The sequence below is a fragment of the Neocloeon triangulifer genome, unplaced genomic scaffold (assembly GCF_031216515.1).
Source record: "Neocloeon triangulifer isolate White Clay Creek 2 clone unplaced genomic scaffold, ASM3121651v1 ptg000002l, whole genome shotgun sequence".
In the NCBI taxonomy this organism is placed as follows: Eukaryota; Metazoa; Arthropoda; class Insecta; order Ephemeroptera; family Baetidae; genus Neocloeon; species Neocloeon triangulifer.
In genome coordinates this window covers 1,615,152-1,641,859 of record NW_026775545.1, presented here as the reverse complement: position 1 = coordinate 1,641,859, position 26,708 = coordinate 1,615,152, and the positions used below count along the sequence as shown (strand labels likewise).

General features: G+C 37.4%; 1 protein-coding gene across 7 annotated transcripts in view; it reads right to left on the bottom strand.

Moving 5' to 3' along the window:
- LOC132203799 (pumilio homolog 2) overlaps positions 1 to 26,708 on the bottom strand; it is a 103,260-nt gene that overhangs the window by 70,955 nt on the left and 5,597 nt on the right. For all 7 annotated transcript variants that reach the window (XM_059631876.1, XM_059631866.1, XM_059631888.1 and 4 more), the window contains one exon: positions 15,289 to 15,427. In XM_059631876.1, the coding sequence (XP_059487859.1) occupies positions 15,289 to 15,427 (139 nt within the window). The remainder of the gene's footprint in view (positions 1 to 15,288; positions 15,428 to 26,708) is intronic.

Here is a 26,708-nt window from a genome sequence, read left to right as displayed (position 1 = left end):
GTGCGAAACAAAAAAACTCAGCTTGCGCGAAGTTAAATCATGTGTTGAGGCGTCTCCTTCACTTAATTATAAAGCTTATTTTTTAGATTTTAGGGCGCTTCGAGCAATGCTCTGAGCTCTGACTGAATTCTCAATTTTTAATAAATTCAAAGATCTGCGGAATAAAAGTGCGAAACAAAAAAACTCAGCTTGCGCGAAGTTAAATCATGTGTTGAGGCGTCTCCTTCACTTAATTTTAAAGCTCATTTTCTAGATTTTAGGGCGCTTCCAGCAATGCTCTGAGCTCTGACTGAATTCTCAGTTTTTAATAAATTCAAAGATCTGCGGAATAAAAGTGCGAAACAAAAAACTCAGCTTGCGCGAAGTTAAATTATGTGTTGAGGCGTCTCCTTCACTTAATTATAAAGCTTATTTTTTAGATTTTAGGGCGCTTCAAGCAATGCTCTGAGCTCTGACTGAATTCTCAGTCTTTAATAAATTAAAATATCTGCGGAATAAAAGTGCGAAACAAAAAAACTCAGCTTGCGCGAAGTTAAATCATGTGTTGAGGCGTCTCCTTCACTTAATTTTAAAGCTCATTTTCTAGATTTTAGGGCGCTTCGAGCAATGCTCTGAGCTCTGACTGAATTCTCAGTTTTTAATAAATTCAAAGATCTGCAGAATAAAAGTGCGAAACAAAAAAACTCAGCTTGCGCGAAGTTAAATCATGTGTTGAGGCGTCTCCTTCACATAATTTTAAATCTTATTTTCTAGATTTTAGGGCGCTTCGAGCAATGCTCTGAGCTCTGACTGAATTCTCAGTTTTTAATAAATTCAAAGATCTGCGGAATAAAAGTGCGAAACAAAAAAACTCAGCTTGCGCGAAGTTAAATCATGCGTTGAGGCGTCTCCTTCACTTAATTATAAAGCTTATTTTCTAGATTTTAGGGCGCTTCGAGCAGTGCTCTGAGCTCTGACTGAATTCTCAGTTTTTAATAAATTCAAAGATCTGCGGAATAAAAGTGCGAAACAAAAAAACTCAGCTTGCGCGAAGTTAAATCATGTGTTGAGGCGTCACCTTCACTTAATTTTAAAGCTTATTTTCTAGATTTTAGGGCGCCTCAAGCAATGCTCTGAGCTCTGATTGAATTCTGTTTTTAATAAATTCAAAGATCTGCGGAATAAAAGTGCGAAACAAAAAAACTCAGCTTGCGCGAAGTTAAATCATGTGTTGAGGCGTCTCCTTCACTTAATTTTAAAGCTCATTTTCTAGATTTTAGGGCGCTTCGAGCAATGCTCTGAGCTCTGACTGAATTCTCAGTTTTTAATAAATTCTAAGATCTGCGGAATAAAAGTGCGAAACAAAAAAACTCAGCTTGCGCGAAGTTAAATCATTCGTTGAGGCGTCTCCTTCACTTAATTATAAAGCTTATTTTCTAGATTTTAGGGCGCTTCGAGCAATGCTCTGAGGTCTGACTGAATTCTCAATTTTTAATAAATTCAAAGATCTGCGGAATAAAAGTGCGAAACAAAAAAACTCAGCTTGCGCGAAGTTAAATCATGCGTTGAGGCGTCTCCTTCACTTAATTATAAAGCTTATTTTCTAGATTTTAGGGCGCTTCGAGCAGTGCTCTGAGCTCTGACTGAATTCTCAGTTTTTAATAAATTCAAAGATCTGCGGAATAAAAGTGCGAAACAAAAAAACTCAGCTTGCGCGAAGTTAAATTATGTGTTGAGGCGTCTCCTTCACTTTATTATAAAGCTTATTTTTTAGATTTTAGGGCGCTTCAAGCAATGCTCTGAGCTCTGACTGAATTCTCAGTTTTTAATAAATTCAAAGATTTGCGGAATAAAAGTGCGAAACAAAAAAACTCAGCTTGCGCGAAGTTAAATTATGTGTTGAGGCGTCTCCTTCACTTAATTATAAAGCTTATTTTTTAGATTTTAGGGCGCTTCAAGCAATGCTCTGAGCTCTGACTGAATTCTCAGTCTTTAATAAATTAAAATATCTGCGGAATAAAAGTGCGAAACAAAAAAACTCAGCTTGCGCGAAGTTAAATCATGTGTTGAGGCGTCTCCTTCACTTAATTTTAAATCTTATTTTCTAGATTTTAGGGCGCTTCGAGCAATGCTCTGAGCTCTGACTGAATTCTCAGTTTTTAATAAATTCAAAGATCTGCGGAATAAAAGTGCGAAACAAAAAAACTCAGCTTGCGCGAAGTTAAATCATGTGTTGAGGCGTCTCCTTCACTTAATTTTAAAGCTCATTTTCTAGATTTTAGGGCGCTTCCAGCAATGCTCTGAGCTCTGACTGAATTCTCAGTTTTTAATAAATTCAAAGATCTGCGGAATAAAAGTGCGAAACAAAAAACTCAGCTTGCGCGAAGTTAAATTATGTGTTGAGGCGTCTCCTTCACTTAATTATAAAGCTTATTTTTTAGATTTTAGGGCGCTTCAAGCAATGCTCTGAGCTCTGACTGAATTCTCAGTCTTTAATAAATTAAAATATCTGCGGAATAAAAGTGCGAAACAAAAAAACTCAGCTTGCGCGAAGTTAAATCATGTGTTGAGGCGTCTCCTTCACTTAATTTTAAAGCTCATTTTCTAGATTTTAGGGCGCTTCGAGCAATGCTCTGAGCTCTGACTGAATTCTCAGTTTTTAATAAATTCAAAGATCTGCGGAATAAAAGTGCGAAACAAAAAAACTCAGCTTGCGCGAAGTTAAATCATTCGTTGAGGCGTCTCCTTCACTTAATTATAAAGCTTATTTTCTAGATTTTAGGGCGCTTCGAGCAATGCTCTGAGGTCTGACTGAATTCTCAATTTTTAATAAATTCAAAGATCTGCGGAATAAAAGTGCGAAACAAAAAAACTCAGCTTGCGCGAAGTTAAATCATGCGTTGAGGCGTCTCCTTCACTTAATTATAAAGCTTATTTTCTAGATTTTAGGGCGCTTCGAGCAGTGCTCTGAGCTCTGACTGAATTCTCAGTTTTTAATAAATTCAAAGATCTGCGGAATAAAAGTGCGAAACAAAAAAACTCAGCTTGCGCGAAGTTAAATTATGTGTTGAGGCGTCTCCTTCACTTTATTATAAAGCTTATTTTTTAGATTTTAGGGCGCTTCAAGCAATGCTCTGAGCTCTGACTGAATTCTCAGTTTTTAATAAATTCAAAGATTTGCGGAATAAAAGTGCGAAACAAAAAAACTCAGCTTGCGCGAAGTTAAATTATGTGTTGAGGCGTCTCCTTCACTTAATTATAAAGCTTATTTTTTAGATTTTAGGGCGCTTCAAGCAATGCTCTGAGCTCTGACTGAATTCTCAGTCTTTAATAAATTAAAATATCTGCGGAATAAAAGTGCGAAACAAAAAAACTCAGCTTGCGCGAAGTTAAATCATGTGTTGAGGCGTCTCCTTCACTTAATTTTAAATCTTATTTTCTAGATTTTAGGGCGCTTCGAGCAATGCTCTGAGCTCTGACTGAATTCTCAGTTTTTAATAAATTCAAAGATCTGCGGAATAAAAGTGCGAAACAAAAAAACTCAGCTTGCGCGAAGTTAAATCATGTGTTGAGGCGTCTCCTTCACTTAATTTTAAAGCTCATTTTCTAGATTTTAGGGCGCTTCCAGCAATGCTCTGAGCTCTGACTGAATTCTCAGTTTTTAATAAATTCAAAGATCTGCGGAATAAAAGTGCGAAACAAAAAACTCAGCTTGCGCGAAGTTAAATTATGTGTTGAGGCGTCTCCTTCACTTAATTATAAAGCTTATTTTTTAGATTTTAGGGCGCTTCAAGCAATGCTCTGAGCTCTGACTGAATTCTCAGTCTTTAATAAATTAAAATATCTGCGGAATAAAAGTGCGAAACAAAAAAACTCAGCTTGCGCGAAGTTAAATCATGTGTTGAGGCGTCTCCTTCACTTAATTTTAAAGCTCATTTTCTAGATTTTAGGGCGCTTCGAGCAATGCTCTGAGCTCTGACTGAATTCTCAGTTTTTAATAAATTCAAAGATCTGCAGAATAAAAGTGCGAAACAAAAAAACTCAGCTTGCGCGAAGTTAAATCATTCGTTGAGGCGTCTCCTTCACTTAATTATAAAGCTTATTTTCTAGATTTTAGGGCGCTTCGAGCAATGCTCTGAGGTCTGACTGAATTCTCAATTTTTAATAAATTCAAAGATCTGCGGAATAAAAGTGCGAAACAAAAAAACTCAGCTTGCGCGAAGTTAAATCATGTGTTGAGGCGTCTCCTTCACTTAATTTTAAAGCTCATTTTCTAGATTTTAGGGCGCTTCGAGCATTGCTCTGAGCTCTGACTGAATTCTCAGTTTTTAATAAATTCAAAGATCTGCGGAATAAAAGTGCGAAACAAAAAAACTCAGCTTGCGCGAAGTTAAATCATGTGTTGAGGCGTCTCCTTCACTTAATTTTAAAGCTCATTTTCTAGATTTTAGGGCGCTTCGAGCAATGCTCTGAGCTCTGACTGAATTCTCAGTTTTTAATAAATTCAAAGATCTGCAGAATAAAAGTGCGAAACAAAAAAACTCAGCTTGCGCGAAGTTAAATCATTCGTTGAGGCGTCTCCTTCACTAAATTATAAAGCTTATTTTCTAGATTTTAGGGCGCTTCGAGCAATGCTCTGAGGTCTGACTGAATTCTCAATTTTTAATAAATTCAAAGATCTGCGGAATAAAAGTGCGAAACAAAAAAACTCAGCTTGCGCGAAGTTAAATCATGTGTTGAGGCGTCTCCTTCACTTAATTTTAAAGCTCATTTTCTAGATTTTAGGGCGCTTCGAGCATTGCTCTGAGCTCTGACTGAATTCTCAGTTTTTAATAAATTCAAAGATCTGCGGAATAAAAGTGCGAAACAAAAAAACTCAGCTTGCGCGAAGTTAAATCATTCGTTGAGGCGTCTCCTTCACTTAATTATAAAGCTTATTTTCTAGATTTTAGGGCGCTTCGAGCAATGCTCTGAGGTCTGACTGAATTCTCAATTTTTAATAAATTCAAAGATCTGCGGAATAAAAGTGCGAAACAAAAAAACTCAGCTTGCGCGAAGTTAAATCATGCGTTGAGGCGTCTCCTTCACTTAATTATAAAGCTTATTTTCTAGATTTTAGGGGCGCTTCGAGCAGTGCTCTGAGCTCTGACTGAATTCTCAGTTTTTAATAAATTCAAAGATCTGCGGAATAAAAGTGCGAAACAAAAAAACTCAGCTTGCGCGAAGTTAAATCATGTGTTGAGGCGTCTCCTTCACTTAATTTTAAATCTTATTTTCTAGATTTTAGGGCGCTTCGAGCAATGCTCTGAGCTCTGACTGAATTCTCAGTTTTTAATAAATTCAAAGATCTGCGGAATAAAAGTGCGAAACAAAAAAACTCAGCTTGCGCGAAGTTAAATCATGTGTTGAGGCGTCTCCTTCACTTAATTTTAAATCTTATTTTCTAGATTTTAGGGCGCTTCGAGCAATGCTCTGAGCTCTGACTGAATTCTCAGTTTTTAATAAATTCAAAGATCTGCGGAATAAAAGTGCGAAACAAAAAAACTCAGCTTGCGCGAAGTTAAATCATGCGTTGAGGCGTCTCCTTCACTTAATTATAAAGCGTATTTTCTAGATTTTAGGGCGCTTCGAGCAGTGCTCTGAGCTCTGACTGAATTCTCAGTTTTTAATAAATTCAAAGATCTGCGGAATAAAAGTGCGAAACAAAAAAACTCAGCTTGCGCGAAGTTAAATCATGCGTTGAGGCGTCTCCTTCACTTAATTATAAAGCTTATTTTCTAGATTTTAGGGCGCTTCGAGCAGTGCTCTGAGCTCTGACTGAATTCTCAGTTTTTAATAAATTCAAAGATCTGCGGAATAAAAGTGCGAAACAAAAAAACTCAGCTTGCGCGAAGTTAAATTATGTGTTGAGGCGTCTCCTTCACTTTATTATAAAGCTTATTTTTTAGATTTTAGGGCGCTTCAAGCAATGCTCTGAGCTCTGACTGAATTCTCAGTTTTTAATAAATTCAAAGATCTGCGGAATAAAAGTGCGAAACAAAAAAACTCAGCTTGCGCGAAGTTAAATTATGTGTTGAGGCGTCTCCTTCACTTAATTATAAAGCTTATTTTTTAGATTTTAGGGCGCTTCAAGCAATGCTCTGAGCTCTGACTGAATTCTCAGTCTTTAATAAATTAAAATATCTGCGGAATAAAAGTGCGAAACAAAAAAACTCAGCTTGCGCGAAGTTAAATCATGTGTTGAGGCGTCTCCTTCACTTAATTTTAAATCTTATTTTCTAGATTTTAGGGCGCTTCGAGCAATGCTCTGAGCTCTGACTGAATTCTCAGTTTTTAATAAATTCAAAGATCTGCGGAATAAAAGTGCGAAACAAAAAAACTCAGCTTGCGCGAAGTTAAATCATGTGTTGAGGCGTCTCCTTCACTTAATTTTAAAGCTCATTTTCTAGATTTTAGGGCGCTTCCAGCAATGCTCTGAGCTCTGACTGAATTCTCAGTTTTTAATAAATTCAAAGATCTGCGGAATAAAAGTGCGAAACAAAAAACTCAGCTTGCGCGAAGTTAAATTATGTGTTGAGGCGTCTCCTTCACTTAATTATAAAGCTTATTTTTTAGATTTTAGGGCGCTTCAAGCAATGCTCTGAGCTCTGACTGAATTCTCAGTCTTTAATAAATTAAAATATCTGCGGAATAAAAGTGCGAAACAAAAAAACTCAGCTTGCGCGAAGTTAAATCATGTGTTGAGGCGTCTCCTTCACTTAATTTTAAAGCTCATTTTCTAGATTTTAGGGCGCTTCGAGCAATGCTCTGAGCTCTGACTGAATTCTCAGTTTTTAATAAATTCAAAGATCTGCAGAATAAAAGTGCGAAACAAAAAAACTCAGCTTGCGCGAAGTTAAATCATTCGTTGAGGCGTCTCCTTCACTTAATTATAAAGCTTATTTTCTAGATTTTAGGGCGCTTCGAGCAATGCTCTGAGGTCTGACTGAATTCTCAATTTTTAATAAATTCAAAGATCTGCGGAATAAAAGTGCGAAACAAAAAAACTCAGCTTGCGCGAAGTTAAATCATGTGTTGAGGCGTCTCCTTCACTTAATTTTAAAGCTCATTTTCTAGATTTTAGGGCGCTTCGAGCATTGCTCTGAGCTCTGACTGAATTCTCAGTTTTTAATAAATTCAAAGATCTGCGGAATAAAAGTGCGAAACAAAAAAACTCAGCTTGCGCGAAGTTAAATCATGTGTTGAGGCGTCTCCTTCACTTAATTTTAAAGCTCATTTTCTAGATTTTAGGGCGCTTCGAGCAATGCTCTGAGCTCTGACTGAATTCTCAGTTTTTAATAAATTCAAAGATCTGCAGAATAAAAGTGCGAAACAAAAAAACTCAGCTTGCGCGAAGTTAAATCATTCGTTGAGGCGTCTCCTTCACTAAATTATAGAGCTTATTTTCTAGATTTTAGGGCGCTTCGAGCAATGCTCTGAGGTCTGACTGAATTCTCAATTTTTAATAAATTCAAAGATCTGCGGAATAAAAGTGCGAAACAAAAAAACTCAGCTTGCGCGAAGTTAAATCATGTGTTGAGGCGTCTCCTTCACTTAATTTTAAAGCTCATTTTCTAGATTTTAGGGCGCTTCGAGCATTGCTCTGAGCTCTGACTGAATTCTCAGTTTTTAATAAATTCAAAGATCTGCGGAATAAAAGTGCGAAACAAAAAAACTCAGCTTGCGCGAAGTTAAATCATTCGTTGAGGCGTCTCCTTCACTTAATTATAAAGCTTATTTTCTAGATTTTAGGGCGCTTCGAGCAATGCTCTGAGGTCTGACTGAATTCTCAATTTTTAATAAATTCAAAGATCTGCGGAATAAAAGTGCGAAACAAAAAAACTCAGCTTGCGCGAAGTTAAATCATGCGTTGAGGCGTCTCCTTCACTTAATTATAAAGCTTATTTTCTAGATTTTAGGGGCGCTTCGAGCAGTGCTCTGAGCTCTGACTGAATTCTCAGTTTTTAATAAATTCAAAGATCTGCGGAATAAAAGTGCGAAACAAAAAAACTCAGCTTGCGCGAAGTTAAATCATGTGTTGAGGCGTCTCCTTCACTTAATTTTAAATCTTATTTTCTAGATTTTAGGGCGCTTCGAGCAATGCTCTGAGCTCTGACTGAATTCTCAGTTTTTAATAAATTCAAAGATCTGCGGAATAAAAGTGCGAAACAAAAAAACTCAGCTTGCGCGAAGTTAAATCATGTGTTGAGGCGTCTCCTTCACTTAATTTTAAATCTTATTTTCTAGATTTTAGGGCGCTTCGAGCAATGCTCTGAGCTCTGACTGAATTCTCAGTTTTTAATAAATTCAAAGATCTGCGGAATAAAAGTGCGAAACAAAAAAACTCAGCTTGCGCGAAGTTAAATCATGTGTTGAGGCGTCTCCTTCACTTAATTATAAAGCTTATTTTTTAGATTTTAGGGCGCTTCGAGCAATGCTCTGAGCTCTGACTGAATTCTCAATTTTTAATAAATTCAAAGATCTGCGGAATAAAAGTGCGAAACAAAAAAACTCAGCTTGCGCGAAGTTAAATCATGTGTTGAGGCGTCTCCTTCACTTAATTTTAAAGCTCATTTTCTAGATTTTAGGGCGCTTCGAGCAATGCTCTGAGCTCTGACTGAATTCTCAGTTTTTAATAAATTCAAAGATCTGCGGAATAAAAGTGCGAAACAAAAAAACTCAGCTTGCGCGAAGTTAAATCATGTGTTGAGGCGTCTCCTTCACTTAATTATAAAGCTTATTTTTTAGATTTTAGGGCGCTTCGAGCAATGCTCTGAGCTCTGACTGAATTCTCAATTTTTAATAAATTCAAAGATCTGCGGAATAAAAGTGCGAAACAAAAAAACTCAGCTTGCGCGAAGTTAAATCATGTGTTGAGGCGTCTCCTTCACTTAATTTTAAATCTTATTTTCTAGATTTTAGGGCGCTTCGAGCAATGCTCTGAGCTCTGACTGAATTCTCAGTTTTTAATAAATTCAAAGATCTGCGGAATAAAAGTGCGAAACAAAAAAACTCAGCTTGCGCGAAGTTAAATCATGTGTTGAGGCGTCTCCTTCACTTAATTTTAAATCTTATTTTCTAGATTTTAGGGCGCTTCGAGCAATGCTCTGAGCTCTGACTGAATTCTCAGTTTTTAATAAATTCAAAGATCTGCGGAATAAAAGTGCGAAACAAAAAAACTCAGCTTGCGCGAAGTTAAATCATGTGTTGAGGCGTCACCTTCACTTAATTTTAAAGCTTATTTTCTAGATTTTAGGGCGCCTCAAGCAATGCTCTGAGCTCTGATTGAATTCTGTTTTTAATAAATTCAAAGATCTGCGGAATAAAAGTGCGAAACAAAAAAACTCAGCTTGCGCGAAGTTAAATCATGTGTTGAGGCGTCTCCTTCACTTAATTTTAAAGCTCATTTTCTAGATTTTAGGGCGCTTCGAGCAATGCTCTGAGCTCTGACTGAATTCTCAGTTTTTAATAAATTCTAAGATCTGCGGAATAAAAGTGCGAAACAAAAAAACTCAGCTTGCGCGAAGTTAAATCATTCGTTGAGGCGTCTCCTTCACTTAATTATAAAGCTTATTTTCTAGATTTTAGGGCGCTTCGAGCAATGCTCTGAGGTCTGACTGAATTCTCAATTTTTAATAAATTCAAAGATCTGCGGAATAAAAGTGCGAAACAAAAAAACTCAGCTTGCGCGAAGTTAAATCATGCGTTGAGGCGTCTCCTTCACTTAATTATAAAGCTTATTTTCTAGATTTTAGGGCGCTTCGAGCAGTGCTCTGAGCTCTGACTGAATTCTCAGTTTTTAATAAATTCAAAGATCTGCGGAATAAAAGTGCGAAACAAAAAAACTCAGCTTGCGCGAAGTTAAATTATGTGTTGAGGCGTCTCCTTCACTTTATTATAAAGCTTATTTTTTAGATTTTAGGGCGCTTCAAGCAATGCTCTGAGCTCTGACTGAATTCTCAGTTTTTAATAAATTCAAAGATCTGCGGAATAAAAGTGCGAAACAAAAAAACTCAGCTTGCGCGAAGTTAAATTATGTGTTGAGGCGTCTCCTTCACTTAATTATAAAGCTTATTTTTTAGATTTTAGGGCGCTTCAAGCAATGCTCTGAGCTCTGACTGAATTCTCAGTTTTTAATAAATTCAAAGATTTGCGGAATAAAAGTGCGAAACAAAAAAACTCAGCTTGCGCGAAGTTAAATCATTTGTTGGGGCGTCTCCTTCACTTAATTTTAAAGCTTATTTTCTAGATTTTAGGGCGCTTTGAGCAATGCTCTGAGCTCTGACTGAATTCTCAATTTTTAATAAATTCAAAGATATGCGGAATAAAAGTGCGAAACAAAAAAACTCGGCTTGCGCGAAGTTAAATCATGCGTTGAGGCGTCTCCTTCACTTAATTATAAAGCTAATTTTCTAGATTTTAGGGCGCTTCGAGCAGTGCTCTGAGCTCTGACTGAATTCACAGTTTTTAATAAATTCAAAGATCTGCGGAATAAAAGTGCGAAACAAAAAAACTCAGCTTGCGCGAAGTTAAATTATGTGTTGAGGCGTCTCCTTCACTTAATTTTAAAGCTTATTTTCTAGATTTTAGGGCGCTTCAAGCAATGCTCTGAGCTCTGACTGAATTCTCAGTTTTTAATAAATTCAAAGATTTGCGGAATAAAAGTGCGAAACAAAAAAACTCAGCTTGCGCGAAGTTAAATCATTTGTTGGGGCGTCTCCTTCACTTAATTTTAAAGCTTATTTTCTAGATTTTAGGGCGCTTTGAGCAATGCTCTGAGCTCTGACTGAATTCTCAATTTTTAATAAATTCAAAGATATGCGGAATAAAAGTGCGAAACAAGGAATAAAAGAGCGAAAAAAAACTCAGCTTGCACCGCGATAAATCAAGTGTTGAGGCGGCTCCTTCACTTAATTTTAAAGCTTATATTTGTAGATTTTAAAGCGCTTCGAGGTTTTCATTGACTGAATTCTCAATTTTTAATAAAATCAGGGATCTGCGGAAAAAAGAGCGAAACAAAAAAAAAACTAAGCTTGCGCCGCGTTAAATCAAGTGTTGAGGCGGCTCCTTCACTTAATTTTAAAGCTTATTTTCTAGATTTTAAAGCGCTTCGAGCTTTACTCTGACTGAATTCTCAATTTTTAATAAAATAAGATCTGCGGAAAAAAAGAGCGAAACAAAAAATCTCAGCTTGCGTTTTTAACAAATTCAAGGATCTGCGGCAATATTGGGCTTGTAAGTAAGTGAGTGCCACAAGGTTTCTTTGCCTTGAAGTTTCAAGTCAATTGTTTTAACTCCAACCACTATTAATTTGAATTACGCTGATGCGTCAAAAGCAGGATACGAAATTAAAACCAAAGGAAGCCTAACACGCAATTAAATGTGCTCGTAAACTCAAGTGGAGCCTCCAATTATTGTAATTTCTATGACTCAGACGTCGCCACTGGAGAGCCTCTTCCTTTCTTTCTCTCGGTAGACGCACATGAATCACATAAATATAAAATAAATGGTTCACGAGAATCGGCAGACGATCCTATGATAATAAATTCGAAATGAGGAGCCGCCGTTATTGGACTCGGCCGCCGACCGAGTGTCCTTGGGAAACACACAACCTGCGGCGATTGAGGAAAACGCGCAACGCAGTTTATTGCCGGCGATTCCGCGATACCCAGCGTATGTGATGAACAAGAAGGCGGTGGAAATTATTAAAAAACCAAACGCATGATTTCCTGTGGCGTCCGACAACATCACCCCGACCGAGTCGTTGATATTCAACGAGGTGCGGCGGCGGCCGTTGGTAAACAAAAAATGTAATTCCAATCCTAGGCGCGCACAAGAACTAAAAAATAAGCAAAGTTCAGTTTCGCGTGGGAGCATCATTGAAAAAGCTCAACGAACCGTCCGGCGGCGGCGGCGGCGTCGCGGACGGACGAGAAAAACAAGAGGCTGATTTCAAGACCGGCTTTGCAAGCTTCACCTCTGCAAAGACCTTGAGACGGAGCCTCCTCCTCCTCCTTTCTATACCTGCGAAGTCCGTCAATAAAAAATGCGCCGATAAATAATGCCCGGGACACAAAGCGATCGCGGTTCATTTGAATGAGTCAGACGAGTTTAAGATTTCCATCGGATTCGGCTGCTTTTGCCGCTCAAAACAACAAGTGTGTGTTTCCGCAGAAAATTGCGTGACGGGGAAAAGCTCGACTTGTGGCGCCGGAAGCAGCTGCCTCGCTCACCAGCCGTGTAATTAGCAAGAATCTATCCATCGATCGTCGCGCCTCAGCGAAAAGTTTATGGTGCTTAATTCACAAGAGAACTGGATAATTAGCTAATAGCTTTGAGGCACCGACAAATCATTAAAAATAAATAATAACTTGAAAGTTGCCAAATTATTAAGTATTCTTCAAAATAAATAAAATTTACAAAAAGTATGGTAAAAATAGAGAAATTCGTAAATTTTGTTATTTCTTCAGCTATACATTTACAAAGTTTTCTTTATTTATTATCAAAATGTCATTTGAGCAAATAATTCTATTATTAAATAATCCAATAAATTTGTGAACCATTTAATAATTTATTTTTGATATCTGTTTATTAATTTCAAATTTTTAAATTGGTCGCCAATCAAAATTAAAGGGGCAGCCGTATTTTTATCAAGCCGGCTCATAAATTTAAAGCAATACGGCCTCCAATTAACTGCTGGAGCCGGTTTCGAGTTTCATTTAATTTCATTTTGTTTATTTTAAAAACTACGCACTGGGCGATTCAACTCGAAGGCGCCTCTTATAAATATGGATTAAATGAAATAATTTATTAAAACTCGCGAAGACAAGAAGATGCAAATTCGCACAATTTCGCCCTGTTTTGCTCGACTTGTGTAAAATGGAAATGAGTGCAAAGATATACATCATCTTGCGCGAGGCAAAAAATTCGCACCACAGAATTTACTGCGGCATAAATTTGAATAATTCTCATCAGGAATAATAAAAGTGGCTTCAGTAACAATAAAGACGCCAGTCTCGCTAGAATGCTCCTCATTGTTCAACAACACCTATAATATATAAAGCAGGCGACACACGAGCGAAAAATAAAATAAAATAAACGACCGATAAGATAGCTTGGATCCATATAGAGCTAACTCGAGAGGGGCGATAACGCCGAGAGAGTAAAAAAAAGTCAAATGCATTCTATATATGATGCGTGCGACCGCGAGAAGGGCGAATTCTGCATCCAGACGGCGACCGGTTTTGTCCTCAATAAATAATAATTAGAGGGAATCAAAGAGCAGCGACCTCGGCGCACATCTTCAAGGAGATCGCATTTGATTCAAATATTTTTTCCCAATATTATTTCAGAAAATCCCCACGTGGAGAATAATTAGGTAGAAAAAAGTTGAAAATGAAAGTATGTGTGTAGCCAAAGACCTTGCTCATAGGTGGAATAATAATCATCATTCATCGTCCTCACTCAAGCTCTGTCAATGAACCGCGCGCCGAGTGATTGTTCTTGCACGACGCAGTACTTCATACTTATTATGACCGAGGCGTATTGATGCATGAGCTAAATGCTAGAGAACTCGCTCTTGATGGCGTGAATGTGTGTGTATTTATGGAGGTTGATGGGAATGCATAACTCGCACCTATATTATCTTGGTACAGACACGATCGTTGCACTTCTTACGACACGAAATCTCAAAACTGTGCGGTAAATGCATGATTTGATGTAATGGTCAGCAAAGTGAACATGGATTGCAAGATAAAACTGTGTTTCAAAAGCTAGAAATGTGAGAATTATTATTTAAACGTCATTGAAAAGCTTCTTATAAACAATTAATTAAAAAAAAATTACTTTACAAAAAGTGGGCTGGTCTAACATCAAATTGAGCTACATTGGCAGGTAAATTTAATTTAAAAAAAGGTTACAGATAAGAAATTATTTATAAAAATAAATGATTTCATTTATTAGAGAAAACTAATTGAAGCATATGAAGGGAAAAATCATACAAAAATAATCATTGCAACAATTACTCAATAATTTATATTAAAAACTAAAAACAAATTCTGGGTTTCATTTAAAAGCAACAAAAAATATTCCCAAGGTTGGTAATTAAATTAAACAATTATTGAACAAGCAAACTTTTTTTCTGTGAATTAGAAAAAAATTTAACACTTCATTTTACCACAAAGATATTAAAATTGCTCTTGCCAAGAATGTGGAGCTTTAACCTTGCGAGTGCATTATGTAAATCGGCTTTGAAAGTGCCAATAAATCCAATTCGCGTTGAACCCTAACAATCATTACACGCATGCTCGAGTGCGGAATAATAACCAACAAGTAATAACGGCGGCGACCGCCAAGTCGAATCCAAACTCTCTAATAAATAATTAATAGAGTTATGCAAATGTGCATAAATACGCGGCTAATGAACTCAAAAGGCGGCGAGTGTGTAGCGACGTTGACGTGATTAACAAGGTTATTCGATCGATCTGCTCGGATGGAAAGACGGAAAAATGCATTGCATGCACTGCTTGAAGACGGACGGCGTAATGAGAAAATCCGTTCGGCCGCAAATTGAAAGAGACTGACGCAAGCCAAGGGGTTGCAGACATTCGCAGGGAAAAGAAGAGGTGCTAATTCAATATACACGGAAACTGGAGCGGCACATGAATAAAATATTTGTATATCTGCCGATCAATAAATCATTTGCCGGCTGCTGCTGGATATTATTATGAAACTTCCTTTTTGTGACACTGAGTGCGGTGCTGTTTCTATTTGCTCAAGCGAGTCTAGAGTCCACCTCTGTTTTGTGTGTTTGTGGAGCAAACAAGGCGGGGACAAAATGAAAATAATCATCCACGTGACCGGCCAGAGAGCGTTATCATTGGGAAAACAAAAACATTAAGCGCGCTCTTCCTCACTTTAATCTCTCGTTTTAGAAATAAGAGGCGTCTGTCGTCACGAATCAGATGTTTTTTGTTTTGAACGTCTCACAGACGGGCAACGCTACACAACGAGCTTCCTATATTCGCCTTGAGAAAGAAAATTTTATCTATTTTTAAATGCTAGTTTTGTTTCCTTATTTTACACAAAAATAGCAAAACCTTGTAAATATAAAAACGTGCCAAAAGAATTAAATCCAGTTCATTCCGGCTGGTTCAAATTTAATTTTAAAAAAAAGTTTTTTTTTTTTTAAATTTTGATTCAGATTCTAATTTTTTTTGTATAATTTATAGGGATAGTATTTCTTGGGATTTGGAATGTTTTTCAACTCACCTGCATTACTCCACGTGGTATCCCTCCAAACTTGGTGGTGGTCGCCCAGGTGCTGCAAAATGTTGCCACCTGGACCGCCACCTTTGTCGTCTTTCTGATGCTCCTCCATTCCCCATAGCTTCTTTGTCGCTGAAGTAATCTGCAGACAAAAAATTGGAGCCGTCAGAAAAATACAAAAACGACCTTCAAAGAACAAAATTAGAGATCGCTGCCCACGCGCAAGTGTCAGGTAGAAAAATGTTCCCACTTCCTTTCCGAGGATTTTCGTCTGAACCCGAAAAGGGGGAAAACCAACACCTTGGGCACGTAATTTTGTTTTATTCAATAAAACAGCCGGCGGGGCCTTCATTGCCAGAGGGCAACAAATCAACGCCGAGTAATTGAAAGGGGGATGCATCGCGCTGGGGAGAAAAACGAGATGACTCATTTCGCGTGCCGGCAAAACCAACGCTCTGTTTACAGATTAGATATAAATTTGGGAAAAGGTGATTTGTCGGCGTCGCTTCATTATCGGCGGGCACGGCAAAAAGTAATTAATTCAGACGAAAACAAAAAAGCGGCGGATTTAATTTCGGTCAGTTCGCGGCACAAAGGAACACAAAAAATTGTCGCTCTCCGGTTTCGGCGGCGCTCGAATTACACGCAGGGGGACTGATTATTTCCATATTTCCAAAGAGCTGCTCAAATATTGAGTCGGCGCGCGTGGGAGAGAGTTTGGGAAATTTCGGTATGGCGGAAAATTAATGAACGCCGACCAAAAAACAAAACTCGATCGACCCGGAGGCACAAACTTGAAATCGCAGAGCCGCATTCCGGCGTATTGTGTTGCCAGGGGGATTGTCTTGCTCTCTTGCAATTTAATCCTGCGACTCATCACATAACGTAGAAGAGAGTGTGGATATATATATTCAAAATCTCAAATGCGATTCAAACTTCAGCATAATAATAATTATTAATAAAAAAATTTAAACATTTGATATTTTTGTAAAATACCATTCCTGTTATATTTTGATGCAGGATTAAAAGAACCAGTAAAATTGATAAGATTTAAATAAATGAGAAACATATTGAGTAGCAAATGGGTGGAGTTCAATTTTTTCTTCAATGAACTGTTAAATTAATAAATAAATTTTTGGCCTGCTTGTTGACGAAAAGTTTATCTTTTGTTTTTCACTCAATGCTCTGAATTTTTCCATGAAATTAGGGACAAAATTATTTTATATTTAGGCAATTTCTTTAACACAAATTACTAATTTACGCTGTTCATTAAACTAAAATTGTTGATAATTAATCTAAAAATCAGGGACATTTTTTTGCATCCATACAAGGCAAAAATATTTCAATTAGATTTATAAGAGTTAATTAACAGACGTCATTGGACACAAATCGGTTTGTTATACGAGTTAATCAAGATCTTTATTTCTCATTTCGGAGGGGAGGCCTAATAAATAACTCTTTTCACCGTGGCATACTTGTGGAGGCGGCTGTACCTGCCTGGGTATACCTGCGCTCAGGGTCTGTCTCACTCGCTCGCTCGCCTGCTCTCTCAGGCCGGCAAGGAAGGTAACCACCACTATTGTTCCTCCTTCGACAACAAACTCACTCACTCCTTATTGCTTATAAAACAAACCAAGGTCAGGTACGGCCGTGTGTGTCGCTCACTGCAGCCTCTCTACCTGCCACCTTTCAAGGGTTTCTCTCTCAGGTGCATCTCATTTCTAGCCCTGGCAATCAACGAAACTCCTCATCTGAGAATTTTTCATGGTTTGCTCACCGGCTGGGAATGGCCACAGTCATTGTGGTAAATTTTTTTATACTTCCTAAATTTATTTCAATGCAATCGTATTCCTTGATATTAAAGTCATTATGTGAGTTATGTTTAATAAATTTAGCTTTAAAGGTTAAGATAAGCTATCATTTTTGGAATGACTGGCTTCTTTTGGTACAAAAAAATTAAAAAATGTGTTCAAGATTCAACAAAATTGAATTAAATTGACAATAAAAATGTAAAATTAGTTAGAAAAACAAGATAGAAATATTTTACACAAAAAATACATTAAATTATGGAAGTATGTTTCAATTAAAAATTTATTCCCAAAAATTTGATCAGTATGGATTAAAATGTTGGTGTTTTGATGATTTCTTAAAATAATTAAAAACAAATAGTAAAAAATCGAGATACCTAATCTCCTTGCAAAAGCCTCAATGGCGTTGGTTAAATTGAATAATTGATGAACTTGTTTTACAATGTGCGGCTAATCATAATTTACAATAATTTACTCCTGCCGTGACGTAAGTTGTGCTCTTGAAAAGAATTACCAATTATATATAATTAACAACGTTTGCCATACGTGTTGCCTCTCACGATTTCTTCCAACTTGGCAATGGAAGAATATCCACAGGTTAATAATGGATTTGAAATAAAAATAACAGTTGCGAAAATTTGGCACCAGAACACGTTGCCCAAGTCCAAAAAGCGCGTGACGGCAGAAATAAATATGGCGCAAATGAAATAAAAAAAAAACGGCGGTGATTTGCATGCATTCCTTGAGCCGAACAAATATATACGTGACATCATTGATCTCTGGCAATTGAAGGCCTTTCTTTCTTTCTTTTCTTTTGCCCCCGTTGCGAGATAAGAAACTAACAAATCTCCGATTCTTTTTGTATTTTCTTTATCAGCGCAAGGCCATGCACTCGCGAACTCGCGACAAAACAAGAGGCTCATTTGTTCCACAAACGCCGCCGCATCTTTTCTCACACTGGCGCGTAATCTCTCGGAAAGACTGTTTGCTCTTCTCTAATAGCGTAAGGACAACGCCGGCATCGTTCTCATCTCTGGCTGGCTATCGACCTTAATGCCGACACTATTTTAGCGGTTTGTCTGCGTCATTCACACCAGCACAAGTGTCAATATTGCCCAACAACAAGTATAAGTTCTTGGCTCAATTGCGACAGAAATGTAAAAAAAAATCGCTGAAGCTCCGGAGGCGATTGTTTCCAAGTGATTCGCAAAAATGGGGTTTCGCAACTTCACTCGCTTGATTACTCCGAGTTGCGAATGGAGGCGAAGAAGGTCAACAATTTAATTTGGATAATCGCGGCGTTATTCAATTTGTTTCTGTCTGGCTCTATATTTTTCTTCGAATCGAGATTGGCGCGAGCATTTCGCCATCAAGTTTACAATAAAAAGTTAAAAAGTGGGAATTAATTGCTAACCGAATCATTGACAATGAGAAGGCTTGGAAAGAACAGATGAAACAGATTAAAAGCAGAACTTTAAATTAATTTTATCAAAAGATAATTCTCTAATGAAGGAAAAAATGTAGAATGGAACAAATTTACTAAAAACAAAATTACTATCACGAATAGAAGTAAAAAATTATAAATAAAAAACAATTATCATTTAATTAAATATTTTCAATTTGAATGTAACATTACATAGCATTTATTTTAATAACAAAAATTGTTTTAATTTGAGAAAGAAATATTAAATTATTGAAAAAAGGTTCCAAAAATAACGATTTCAAGTAAATCCTTGAAGTGAAATCCAATTTCGCGTATTGCGATTCCTAATGAATGCCATTGACAAAGGATGGCAAACAGCATTAGCATACATAAATTCTAATGATTGATAATAGCACACATTTGTGTGCCGCGGCACAACTTTATGGTTTCGCCACGCGAGCCAAAATCGAGTCGGCGGCTTTGCTCGCACTAATCAGCGCGCTGCTCGGCTTTGAGAAATTAATTTAGGCGGCCTTGGCTCGGCATTTTACTTTGAAACACAATTTGCAAGTCTGATTGTCAGAAGTCGCGAGCACGCAGAAAGTTTGCTGCAAATAATATGTGCGACATTGGCGATGCGAATATATAATGATGACAGCAGATCCACCACACACTCGGTCGGTTTATATTAACGACTGTGTTGACACTTGAGCATTATATTGCGTCTCGCCACGGCGTAATTATATATTTGTGCGCACACAGGACGCAGTAAGAAAATAAATTATATTATTTGCCTTCCTCTATACAGTCTCAATAATTGTCCAGACAAAACAAAAAAATAGATTTCTCACTTTGATATATTTTAAATATATTTAATTTCATTTTGGACATGTCATGCTATAAAGACTTGTCAATCAGAAAAAAAAAATAGAATTGGTTAATTTCTAAATTATTGATTATTGAATTTAATTTTCAGCACTAGTTAAAAAATAAAACTAAATTTCAAATAACAATTCACAATTGATTTATGGACTTCGAGCAATCATTCACTGAAATTGAAAAGCTTCAGAAGAAAAATATTCAACATCACTCAGCGATTGAAGTCGTCTGTGCCCCTTTCCGATTCTGTTTCCTATTCAACCGAACTTTTTGCTTGTTCATGCAAAGCACCTACCGTGCCAACTTGCTTGCACCCCTATGTATTTTATGAATTTCGAGAGCAGATTTTTTTTTCTGCACGTACTTCTTTTTTCGTCGGCGAGCAAAAGAGTACGAGAAAAAATAAAGGGTGCTTGCATCATGCTCGCGGTTTATGGTGCTTCTGGCTGGCTCGAGAGAGACACAGAAAGGGGTTTGCGTCTCGTGTGTGTGTGTGTTTATGCCGGTGCCAACAAATAAAGCGGTGTGGCCCAGTGTTGTGGTAGAGCCGAGGAGACGGAGGCGGTTGCTAGGCAACCGACGCCGACGACGCCATCATCTCATGTGTGTGTTGTGCTTGGGCCGGGAATGAAAACCGAGCTCAAGTTTCTCGAGACCAAGTGCGCGTTCTTGGGCTACCTGATTTACGCGGGCTGTCGTTTCGTCTGGGTCTAGCGATAATTGGCACCAGATGCGAAGGGGTCACTTCATCGGTTTCTGATTTTTGGCACTTTTGCGGGCGCGCCCTGCAGATCGAGTTGCGCATAATTTTCTGATGTTGGATACTTTTTTTGCCTTAAAAGCATGACAGGGGGAAAAAAGGCTCTTCCTGAGCAGTCCAGTTCGTTGCCATGCAAATTTATAAATTATTATTGTAATTAATGAATTTATATTTCATTCTTGGTTGCGTAAATAGCTTTTTTCAATGAACCAAATGATTTAAATTTTAAATTGAACATTAATTTAAAAGTTTCCGAAAGTTTCATTAAAATTGGAGAATAACTTGGCCAAGGGCCAAGGACCGACCATAAATTTTTTACGATATAGAGTAATTTAAATTTTTTAAGTGGCTTTAGTTTTGGTCCTTATGTGTAACTCAATATTAGCATGAGCAAGAAAAATATGAAAAAAAATCGGTGAATATTAAAATGTAAAATTTAAATTTAATTTTTGTGCAATTTTTTTCCTGGTGTAACAAAAATCTTTACGGAAACGCTTCTTTTAATAATAAAAACGTATTCAAAGAGCAAAGGCTCTTCTATTCATATTAAAAAAAATTTACTAATAAATTTATTTCAAAGGAAACTATGACCTTAACAGGAATCAAATATTATCAAATTTAAAAGTTTTTTTTAGTAATGATTCCAATGAAATGTACGATATTTTACAACAAAATTAATTTAGTCTTCTGACTTGAATTTATCTTCGTGACCAATAAAATCTCGACTCAGGATTTCACGTCCATCCACCCGAATAAATCAAGGTTAAACGCGCAAAAACTCGCCCAGAGTTATTTCTCAGGCACACACGTGTCCGGTTGCTATTCAAAGCTGTCAAGATTTTTTTCCCAATATTTTGTTTATCCTCGCGAGAGTTGGCTAAATCCATAAATTAAGCATCAAGGCTCAAGAGTTTTCCGTCTCGGAGTGTAGTTGTTGCACCTTCGGAAGGCAGGCAGGCGTGCGTTCAGTGGCCTGTCCCCCACCCTGACAAAGTCGCGCAACTTCCTTCAAGCTGCTCCATCAGCACTTTACAGGTGTGCGAAACTAAACGCCGACCGACGAATACGGAGAAGAAGTCATAAGACGTTACTTTATCTGCCCGGCCGGTGCAACGAATACGAAGCGAGGCGTATAGATTGTGTGCACGACGCACGAATTATTATTACTGCGCGACGTGTCGTGTTGTGAAAACATAAATAAAATTACTCGCTTTGTCCACGCCGCGTGATTTACCTGTGTTTCGACTGGAAAAGATGAAAAGTCGTAAAGGCGGGCAATAAATCCCAAGGGGAGAATATATTCTTTAAGGTGGACTGCGTGCGGTGCATGCCGGAAACATGACATGGAGCCATTTAAAGCAGTTCTGATTTGGAGAGTTGCACTGCATGAATGTAAATCAAGATTCTTTTTGCCCCTCTGCGTATTGATAATTCAAAGAATCAAAAGATTTCAACATTGAAATTACTTGCAATCAAAATTATTAATATTTTGGCCACCTATTAATTATTTAAAAGATTAAATATTAAAACAAATTAATTTTTTTTCCAAATAACTAAAAGGATGGAAAATGTCTATGAAAATGAAAATAATTATAATGCCATTATAATAATGGAGGAACATAATTAATCAGGATATTAAAAACAGATGATTTGACAGATTTTCCAAAATTTCTTTGAATTTTAAATCAATTTACAAAACGGATGAAAATTATTAAGCTTCCTTGATATCAGTGCATCGGAAGTTGCCATTGAATAAATTGGCCTTAAATTTTACGCAGATTTTGAAATGAACATTGTTTGGTGCCGTGAAATTTTGTGTATAGAGCAATACTTTGCACCTTTATGTGGGCAAAACACAAACACACGCGTATTTTTCGGTCGAATAAAAAAGCGAAGGAAAGTGATCGGCCGCACGCAATGCTACTTTTCCTGTCGTAAAGGAGCCGACCGAGCGTCGCTATTAGGGAAATTGAACTTTGGGCCACGGCTGCGGAACATCCTCAATAAACCAATAAAGCCTTGTAATCCGACGCCGATATGTGGTGCACGGGACGAAATGTGCACCACGATCGGGGCAGACGGCGGCGCAGACGAACAATAATCATCATCAGCGACACAGACGCCTTCCTCGAGACTTTCACTGTCGCGGCGAGGAAAGGTTCCGGCTTACTTATAAACGGATAAACACAAAACAACTTGGTCCGATCGATAAGAAGAAGTAGTTGATTTTATCATGAAGCAAATAATGAGGGTGCTTCTGACCCTTGAGATAACCTTGAGCCAGGAAAAAAATATAAGAACAGTTTCACATTATAAGAAGTGCTGCTTATACCTTATTAGTTATGCAAAAAAATTAATGATTTTTACATTTTTCTTGAATTAAAAAACTAAGACTTAATTTTTTTTTTATAATTTTACTTTTAATTTTTACAGAGGAACTGATAGTAGGTTTAAAAGTTCTTTAATTTCTATACAAAAAATTGATTTGAATTAATATTATTGCCAAAAAATTGATTTAATTAATTCCTTAATTAAACGGTATCAGTTGAGTAATTAATATGCAATGCAAATCATTCATTGTTGCATACGAAACACATAGCTCGTTTTATACAATGTTCATTTTTATGACCAATTCTGCGTTTAATGTGATTATACCCGGAATGACCTAAAAATGTTATAATGCCAGAGAGGATCATCCAATTTGCCAACTTTCCTCGTCCGATCCAACAAAGCAATCGACTGCTCCAAATTCGATTCCCGCAATAGTAATGCACATGAGAATTCTCGCAATTTTGTCTAGTCATCGCTTTTATGCAACCGTGCATGCATAAAGCTTTGTTACGGTGTGTATAATTTATATAGCGAGTGCAATCTTGTGTCGAAATCGGAAATGCCAAGCAGAAGGACGAATAAACCAATCCGCCACAACATAAGAATTAAATTCAAGCCAATTTTAAAGTCGCGGCACTCAAGGCGATGGATTTCAGCGTTTGACTTTTATAATACTGGGCAGGAAAATGAAAAATTTTTTCAGAATTTATAAATTATTTTTTATTTTCAAAAACTCTAAGCAAAATTCAAGCACTGTTTGTTATTTGCAAATTTATTATATTTTTAAATTTACAAACTTTCAGTGACTTCAATCAAAATATTGAATGAATTACCTTCAAAAATTCTATTTATTGATTTTATATTTTTATAAGAGTCAATTTTAGTGATTAAGTTGAAATTAGTTCCAAAACAATAAAAAAATTTCAAATTTCTAATAAATTGAAAGTAAACTTTTCCAGAGAGAAAATTTATTCCTGCAAAATGATTCCTCAGAAATTCGCATCTGGCACATCCCCTTTACCAGTGAAACAGTGAAAAGGCACATCACGTCTGTGCCACCGGGGACTCGTCGTCGTGTTTTTAAGCTGGCCGTAAAACGAGATCCGCGCAAGGCCGTCCGAAACGTCCACTTATTTCGCAAAAAGCGCGTCCGTGCCCGGCCACGTGACGGCATGTGGAAATTTACCCCCACCGACGGACGTTTCGCAGCCGGCGAAATTTGATAGATGGAATACACAGGGGGCGGCGGGGGGTGGGTGGCGGCGGGGTGGCTGGTGATAGCAGCAACCCTTATCATCGATCTAGACCGGCGGTGCAGTGGTGCCGGGATGAGGAGCGAGGAGGAACACACCGGGAGGAGGAGAACACACCGTACTGCACCGCGAGACACGCCGGGCAGGTACGGCAAAAAGTAAATAAACGCGCGCGGACAAATTGCAGGGTTCGGAGGTGCGCAGCGTGTGGAACCGAGTGCATGACAATCAAATGTAAAGAGGAAGGGTGTGGGGCCGAAAAGAGGCCCCAGATGGCGGAAACCGGCTGCTTTTCGAGGGGATTATTCGCCTGGAGAAGGAAAATTGATTGTACAATACAGAAAGTGTATTTTGAATTAAAAATTGAATTTTAACAACAATCCAAAATGATTATTAGATTAGAAAATTTTATTGAACACAACATGTGTACAACTTAACAGGAGAAGAATACATTTTATAACATTAATTTTTGCAAATTAAATTCAAAGAAAAATAAAAATTAATTTTTAAATATTTCAGGATTTATTTTTTTCAATCAATATTTTTGCAAATATGTTTTTCCAATTTAATTTAAACAATATTTACTTCTGTTTGCATAAGAATTAGAATGTCTTCCTATTGGAAAATTACTCAAAGTGATGACGTCACTTCTTGTTGGTCGTTTGTTTGGCATTATCGACACCGGGAAGGTATAAATTGCGCCGTCTCAGCGTAGACGCACAGTTTTGGCGCGGTCAGCGCATTATTACAAAAGGCTGATCGCGACAAATAATGATAATAGAGGCACGACAGTTGTGCAACGCAGAGTTTGCATTTCTACAAAAAGTACACCTGCGGGACGAATTGTGTGACGGACACTTCCAATAAAAGGGGAATTAGCTTCCTTGGGTTTAATTGCCACGCCAATTACGTTCATCCTTGTCGTGGGCAGCCGATTTAGAATGCGAGGAGCAGCTTGCCGGTTTAATTGGATTCCGATTTGAATTGCATGCGCGGATTTGCAATAAATTAAGGAACAACTTGCGGATGGTTTTAGAAATTATCCAGTTAAAGAGAGATCGTAATGAGCATTGCGTCTTGTAATTCATAATTTATGGCTCATGTAAGTTACAATAATGAGCATGGATTTGTGAGGAATTTTGAAAAAGGAAATTAAATTGCCACAAGAGGAAATTTATTGAACGGAAAATCGGAGAAAAGCATATATTTTTTAAATTGCTTCTTTACTTTAATTATTTTAACAGAAGTCAATGAATTATTATTTTATTGTAATTCTTCATTATCTAGTTCAATGCAAATTATTTAGATCAATGAGAAATCAATTCCAAATGCAGATTTTGAGCAATTTTGATACATCAGAATCTTAATTAACTTGTCCATTAACAAGGATGGGATATCAATTAAAAAATTTTTAGAGTAAGCCTAAACAATGTTATGAGCTTTCATTAAAAATAAATTAATATACAAATTTTTTTTGGCTAATTTTAAATTTCACAGTAATGCTAAATTTAAAAGTTTCATATGGAAACTATAAATTATTTTGTAACTATTCTGAGTTTGAATTAGCAATTCCTCATTCGACTGCGGACATTAAGAGCAAGTTTTGCTCAAGAGGAGATTGGAAGCTGCGAACCCCTGCGGAGACCGACAATTGAGCCCTCTCGCAATTTTCAGTTAATCGCTTTGGCCGCCGAACTCGCTCGGTGCGGTGGCGGCGATGCACGTGCGAGTGAAAATACATCAAACGACCGACGAAATCTAAAAATCCCATCAAGTCTTTTGCGAGACAAAAAGCAGTGCGAAATTCACACAGGGCAAAAAGAGCCGACAGTCCGCGAGATTTATGTAAATCTATTTCCGACGCCAAGACCATTATTTTTTGCCGCAATCCGTCGCCCCAACGAATTTCTCAAAGCTCATTAGAGATTGATATAATTGCAGGCGCCACTTATGGTGACTAGCACTGTATATACATTATAATAATTCCTCCTCCTTCTCTTTCTCTCTCAAGTCAGTCTCGCGGTTTAAAAAGTCTCCATACCACCTCGCTTGCATGAACCTTGGCAGTCCAATAACGCGGGCCCTGCTCAAGGCCGGCGCGGCCAGTGTTCCTCACGAGCACATAAAGCCAACTCCAGAGCCACTGACATCTTTTAGCAGTTTTTTCGCTTAAATAAACCTTGAAACGCGCGCTTTGGGTAGCCAAATAGGCGAGTCTTTTACTTCTTTCCGCAGAATTTCTTGGTTTGTCGGGCCGGTGCTAATTCTATTCAATTAGAATCCACGTTTTTCTTTAAAAAATCTCTTCCCTGAAAAGTGCAAAAGCTATTTTAAAAAATAGGAAATAAATATTTATTTAGCTATATAGAAATTTAATTCCTTTAAAAAATTAATTGAAATATTTTAAAAAAATTTGATTTTTATTTAATCATTCTCTTTTTTAATTCCAGACCTCTATTGTACCTTGCAATGATCGAGGTCGCCGGCGTCGGTTGCGAAGAAGAACGCAATTTTCCGGTTCGGCTGCCGGCGGCAAATTTATCGCATTTGTTTTCAAGACGTTAATTCGTTCAATTGTTTTCCATCTGAAAATTGGACTCGGGCATTCTTGCAGACCGGCGAGCATCACGCATGATTTACTCTCGCTCGCATGTCTGTCATCCCTCTTTATAAATGGAACTCGGGCTGCAGATTATTGTAATAACAGATGGAGCGGCGGCGGGCGACGTCATGATGTGTGTTAACCTCTCTCGCGAAGTCAAATATTAATTAAGCTATTAGCCCTGGCGGACCTCAATTCTCTCTCAAGAATTACATTCGATTTATTTTGACTCAAGATGCTTCCGGTGTTTTCATTTTTAGAAAATTTAATTTATTTGGTGCTATAAAAAATGATAGAGTTAAATATTGGTTGTTTTAATGCCTCAATTTATTCTGCTAGGCCATTTTTCTGAGAAATGATTTTCCAG